A 6,008-nucleotide genomic window follows, 5' to 3' on the forward strand; every position below is an offset into this window, starting at 1 on the left:
TGCCAAGGGTTGCTGTGAGGCTGGGGAGTCACTGGAAAGCTGTGGTGGCCACTTGCCCTGAAGCCTTTTGACAAAGCGGTTGCAACTGTGCCCACAGTCTGCCCACTTTTGGTGTCCTGGCGGGTGTGGGTGCCTGGGTGAGGAGGCCCAGGCGTTGTGGGTGCTGCTGCTCCTGGGCAGCCTCTGGTGCTGTTGTCTGTGGGGCGGAGCCGCTTGGGCAGCAGCGAGTGCACAGCCCTGCCCGAGGAGCCCAGCACCCTGCCCATGGTGGCACCAGCTCTGCGGGCCCAGAGCTCTGGCTCAGGGGGGGTATCGGCCACAGCCCCGTGGCCTGGGCAGCCACGGGGGCCCGGGCTGGCCGCCAGCCCTGCCTGTGCCACTGCCCCTCGCCGGCAGCACCCGGCGGACGTGCCCTGGCAGGGCCCCCTTGCCCTCCTTGTCCCCAGCCAGGCCAACCTGGCCCCCTTGGGGGTGTGCCCACCCTGCTGCTGAGGCCCGGCCTCCAGGGCTTCTGCCACAGGGCTGGGAGATGCCTCAGGAAAGCACGAGAGCAGCTGGCTGGCAGGGAAGGAGGTGGCTGCCTGGGGGCTGCTAACGGCCTCTGCCCCCCAGTCATGGGGGCTTTTCCCTTCACCCTGCCCCTTGGGGCCTGCACCCAGTCTGTCCCCTCACAGCCTTCTGCCACCCTCCCCCTCACAGTTTCCCCTCAAGGCTTCCTGCTCCCTTGTCCCATCAGGGCCTCCACAGCACCTCACCCCTTCCTGGCCTCCCAGCGCCCCCTCCCCTGCTGGTCTTTTGCTGGCACGCTGCACAGCGGGGCAAGTGTTGCTGAGCACAGGGAGCTATTTTCCCCTCTTCCCCAAGGCCCTGTGCACACTGGGCACTTAAAAAAAGCTCCTGGGCCTCTGTGCGTGATAACATGTTGGTCATGTTCCCATGCTGGGCTCAAAGGAGGTGCTTGCAGAGAAGAGGCATCTTCCCCACAGGCTCAGGTGGCCCCAGGAGATGGAGCTTCCTGCATCAGTTCTCCACAGAGCTGCAGCAGCACAGGCAGACACTGCCCTGTGGAAAAGGCCGGGTCTTCCACGCCCTGCACAGCCAGTCTTGGAGCTGCTGGAATCTGCAGTAGGGAGCCATCTGGACACCTCTTGGCACGTAGCAGTGTTGAATTGCCAGGCCTGCCATGGTGAGTCTGATGTCTTCTGTCACACCACTACGGGCTGGAAGAGGCAGCAACAGAGACTACCAGAATGGGAAGAATGAAGTTCTCCGTACAGCTCTGATGATGTGGAGCGTTTCAATGGCCAGGTTTGAGACGGCAGGGCTGTCATCAGTCATATCTTGAAGGGCTGGAAGAGAAAGGAAGAGAGCCAAGATGAGAGGCCAGGGGTGTGGGGACGTGAGGAGCCCCTCCTGCCAGGGTCATCCCAGCCAGCTCTTGCCATAGCCAGGAGGGAGCAGGGCCCAAGGGGATCAGCTGGAAGGTGCCCTCGCTCACCTTGGCAGATGAGCTGCAGCTCTGGCTGCTCCTGCTTCATGGACCTGGTGGCGATCCCTGGGAACACAGAGCCTGTCAGGCCCCAGAGGCACAGGTCCCCTGCAGCGGCGCTGCCAGCCCGGCCACACGGCCTCCTGCCCTGGCAGGGCTGAGCCCGGGGCCTTCCCGCATGGGGACGCCCCAGGGCTGGGCTGGCACAGGGCGGCAGCAGGCGCTCGGGTCCACTCGGGGCTCCACATGCCCTGGGCCGCATCCTGCTGCCGCTGCAGCAGCCGGGGCTGGGGCCGAGCTGCAGCGGGGTGGGGAGGGACCCCAGCCTTGTGGCTCACCCAGAAACTTGATGGCCAGCTTTCGCAGGGGCTCCACTGGGCTCTCCAGGAATGGCAGGGCCTGGCGCACGTACTGGCCCACTCGGCTCCTGTCCTTTTCCAGCTGCAAAGAGCGCCAGGGCATGGAGGGAAGGCTCGGCTCAGGCTCTGCCCCTTGGTCGGGCACTCCCTGCCCCCAGCACGGGGCTCCCCTGTCCGCAGAGCCCTGAGGCCTGGCCAGCAGCTGCTGGGGCCGGGCTCTGGGGGGAGCGGAGGGCTGGGTGCTCCTGGGAGCCAGGGGCTGGGGCTTTGGGGCCATCCTTACCAGGCACTCGGGAAACCTCCATGGCTGCTCCATGGTCACCAAGTTCTCAAGATCCCACCACTTCAGGAACCTGGCTGCACCAAACAGTGCTCTCCGAGAGGCCTGCACAGCAACAGAGAGCGGGCCATGGCACCGCAGCCCAGGGCACAGCACCCGCATCCCTGCACCAAGGCCAGGAGGAGGCTGCAGGCGACCATGGGCCAGGGCAGGAGGCACAGCAGCCTCCTGCCATGGGGACACCAGAGCCCATGAGTCCTCACCTCTGCCACACGCTGGTTCTCATCGTGCCAGTTGAAGTAGAATGGCACCAGACTCAGGTACACGTGTGGCTTTAGGCTCTTGCTCCTCTCTGTCACTTCCATCAGCTCCCGGAAGAGGAGCATGGAGAGCTGCTGCAGCTGGCTGTGCTCCTGGTGCAAAGGAAGAGGAAAAGACCTCAGCACTGGCTTCTCCAGGCCCACCGGGGCACAGGCCTGAAAAGACACTGGGCCCCAAGTTTCCTGGCAGCACTCAGTGCCCACGATGAGGGGCACAGAGCCTTACGTTGTCAAAGAGTGGCCGCAGCGCCTCAAGCAACTTCAGGGCTATTGGGCTGGATATTTGGATGATTTTCAAGCCCAGCACATTGATGAACACAGTGAGAGTCATCTCAACCGCGTCCGTGTCTGCATCCTGCAGTAGCTCCAGGAGGCTTTCATTCAGGCTCCGGATGCTCTTAGCCTGTGTGGAACACAATGCTGTGGTGCAGCCCCACGCTGCTGCCGCGGGGCCCAGAGGCCAAAGGTGCGTCCTAAAGGAGTCGGGCAGCTGAACGGGGAGGAGGAGAGCTGGGAGCAGCTGCCACAGCTGCCAAAGGCCAGCCAAGGCCAAGCTACTGCCTTGCACAGCCGCACGCTGCCGGCCCAGCTTCAGCCCCTGCCCCCTGCTCACCATTGAGGGAGCCTTGCTGAGCACCACCAGGCCTCGGAGCGCCAGGCGACGCCTCTCCGGGCACTGACTGCGCAGGTGCCTGGAAATAATCTGCAGGACGCTGGGCCCACATTGTCTGGGGATCAGGCAGTGCAGGACCTGAAAGGCAGGGAGCAGTGACAGGGTGCCCGGCCGGCAGGAGCCCGGACCCGCCCGGGGCTGGGCCCAGGCAGCAGCACAGGGTGCAGGCACCGTCCCGGGCGGCTGCGGCTGTGAGAGGGCAGAGAGGGGGAGGCAGCTGGGCCAGGCAGCGCTCGCCATCAGGCTCACCTCCACCAGGAACGCCAGGGCAGGCAGTTCCCAAAGGGGCTCTCCCCTGCTGAGCCGCGGGAGCAGGCTGACGGCGATGCTGCGACCAAAGGAGCGTGATACACGGCACAGCTCCCTGCAAGGGGGAATAAAGGTGCCAGAGACCCTGAGCCAGGTGGGCAAAGCTCTCCTGGGACTGACTCACACAGGCCTGGTCTTTGACCACCAGCCCAGGAGAGGACGTGGGCACTTTGGGAGGTGGCTCCTCCTGTGCAGCCGCCTCTCTCCGCCTTTTCCACTGTGCTCAGCCATCCCTGGCTGCCAAGGCCCTCTGGCCCAGCAGCACGGGCACTGTGAGGGGTGGCCTGTGCACAGGGCAGAAATGACCTGTGGGGGTGTGGGGCAGTGGGGAGAAAGGGCTCTCACCTGGCCAGCAGACCCACTGCATAGTGGTGGCTGTCAGCCTTGAGGAGCATGTCCCAGCCACACTTGCGACCGATCGCCATCAACACGTCCTCATCCAGCAGCTGGCGCAGCAGGGCTTTAACGGTCTGCACTGCAAACCTGTGTGCAGAGCACAGCCCAGGTCAGGCACAGAGCCCTGGCCCCAGCCCCGAGGGCGTGGCAGGGAGAGGGGACTGGGATGGAGCACCTGTTGGGGTTGGGGGGAAGGCTGCGCTGCTCCCGGCATCGCCTCCAGAAGGTCTCGACCTCCTCTGACATCTCCTCTGTGCTGATGAAAACTTGGAAGAGCAGAGTCAGAAGGAGGCGCGGGAAATTGTCCTTCACTCCCCCTGGGCACCAGGAGTGGGACAGCTGGAGGATCTCCCAGAGTGCCACAGTTGCCTGCCAAAGACAAAGCACCCAGAGACAGCTCTCAGGGCCCAGATGTCCATGTGGCAGGGCCCAAGCGTGGCAGGGACAGGCCAGAGGAGACACAGGGGGATCCCCCAGCCTGGTGTCCCTGAACCTGCCCCTAAGACAGGCTTGCAGCCCAGTGCCTGGGGCAGGGAGAAGCAGTGGTGAGGGAGGATGGAAAGGCGTCCCAGAGGCAACCTGGGGGCGAGCAGAGGCCAGCTCAAGAAACTCACAGCCAGGGCAAAGACATCCCTCTCATCCCCATCAGAGGTGCGTCTCCTGTGCGCTGGCCAGTATTCCAGCACACGGAAGAGGATCTGCAGCACCGGCTCCTTAGTCCATCTGGAGGAGATGAGTGTCTTCCACATGGTGCGAGCAGCTCTGTGGAGTCACAACTCTGGCTCAGGGGGGTCTGGGACACAGCTCTGTGGCCTGGGCAGCTGCGGGGCCCAGGTGACAGAGCCACGGTGCCTTGTGGGGCAGGGAGGCAGGTTGGCCTCAGGATTGGAGGCTGACATGCCAAAGCTGGCAAAGAGAGGAGCTGGAGTGTCCTGGAAGTCTCCATGTCTCTGGCACCCCATTTGGGACAGGCTGTCCAGGGGGATGAGGTCTAAAGGCAGGTGAGCCCTCAAGGCAGGTGGGCCCCATACCTGTCACAGGCTGGGGCAGAGCGCAGCAGGGTCACTGCAACATCCGTGGGGTGTGCCTCGGTCAGCAGGACCAGAGTCTTGTCCAGCCTGTGCTCAGCAGACACATTGGACGTGAGCCACTGGTGGATGCACCTGACTATGGCCGGCACCTGGAGGGGACATGGGGGACAGTTGGAGAGCTGCCAGAGCCAGTAACTTGCCCAGCTTCCCCCAAGAAGTGCTCCCCTTGCCACCACACTCTGCTGGTCTCAAAGGCGGAGGGGACCCAAAGCAGCCGATGTGAGGGGCCACAGCATCCCTGGGGGACTGGAGCCCTGGCCACAGGCTGCTTACTTGCTTTGCTTTGTAGACACTGTTCTCCACAAGCATATCCAGCAGGGCAGCGCTGGTCTGGGCATTGAAGAGGTCCGAGTTTTCCGTGTCCCCAGTGGCCATGAAAGTGGCCTCTTCATGCCAAATGTACCTGATGAATCTGCAAACCAGCTACAGGAGAAAGGCAAGGAAGAGAGAGGGATGTCCCCTGGAGGGCTGCAACAGCGGTGCTGGGCTGAGCAGTGAGAGCACGCCCAGCCCAGGTGGGGATGGCTGCAGGTACCTGTGCTGCCCTGCGGAAGCGGCCACGGGCACGGAGCTGCTCTTCTGTCCGCTCCTGGCCTGCATCTGGCAAAGAGCGAGCGTGCTCAGAGCTGAGGGTGTGTGGGAGAGGCCGGAGAACACAGCCCAGGCCTGGGCTCCAGGAGCAGGCAGGGCCAGCCCTGGGATGCCCAGTGGATGGAGCACGGCTGCCAGGAGATCAGCCCCGGCCCCTCTGCCCCCTTCCTTTCCCTGAGCATGTCCAGAGGGGATGGGCAGGATGAGGCCAAGGGGACTGCAGCCACCAGCCCTGTGGCCCAGCTCCAGCACTCACCCTCCTGCAGGGGCTGCACCTGCTGCACCTCTTCAGGCTGCTGTGTTGGAGCAGCCCTAGGGCTTTCCTCCTTCTCCTCCTCCTTCACCCAGGCCAGCTTGGGCACTGTGGGGGGTCTCTGCTGCATGTCTCCGTCTGGTGTTATGGCTACCTGCAGCAGAGATGCCATGGAAAAGCTTTGGCTCCCCAAGTCCTGCAGTCGTGCCTTGAAGGCAGCTGCAAGAGAGAAGCCTGGGAAATGCCT

General features: G+C 63.9%; 2 protein-coding genes and 1 pseudogene across 2 annotated transcripts in view; 1 reads left to right on the forward strand and 2 right to left on the reverse strand.

Annotated features, from left to right (window-relative positions):
* Nucleotides 1-6,008, forward strand: part of LOC135405044 (zinc finger protein 883-like) — a 282,116-nt pseudogene that overhangs the window by 147,662 nt on the left and 128,446 nt on the right.
* LOC135404719 (zinc finger protein 271-like) overlaps nt 1-6,008 on the reverse strand; it is a 129,678-nt gene that overhangs the window by 79,213 nt on the left and 44,457 nt on the right. The gene's annotated exons all lie outside the window — the stretch shown is intronic.
* Nucleotides 1,206-5,979, reverse strand: LOC135404722 (maestro heat-like repeat-containing protein family member 6). The gene is made up of 15 exons (XM_064639463.1): nt 5,765-5,979; nt 5,453-5,517; nt 5,191-5,340; nt 4,858-5,006; nt 4,441-4,588; nt 4,002-4,195; nt 3,776-3,913; nt 3,062-3,485; nt 2,675-2,851; nt 2,392-2,541; nt 2,132-2,233; nt 1,828-1,930; nt 1,505-1,555; nt 1,276-1,349; nt 1,206-1,220 (listed from the first exon to the last, which is right to left on the reverse strand). Exons 1-15 carry the CDS (start codon nt 5,931-5,933, stop codon nt 1,206-1,208), a joined length of 2,109 nt encoding a protein of 702 aa, XP_064495533.1. The 5' UTR covers nt 5,934-5,979.

Source organism: Pseudopipra pipra, chromosome W (assembly GCF_036250125.1).
Source record: "Pseudopipra pipra isolate bDixPip1 chromosome W, bDixPip1.hap1, whole genome shotgun sequence".
NCBI lineage: Eukaryota > Metazoa > Chordata > Aves > Passeriformes > Pipridae > Pseudopipra > Pseudopipra pipra.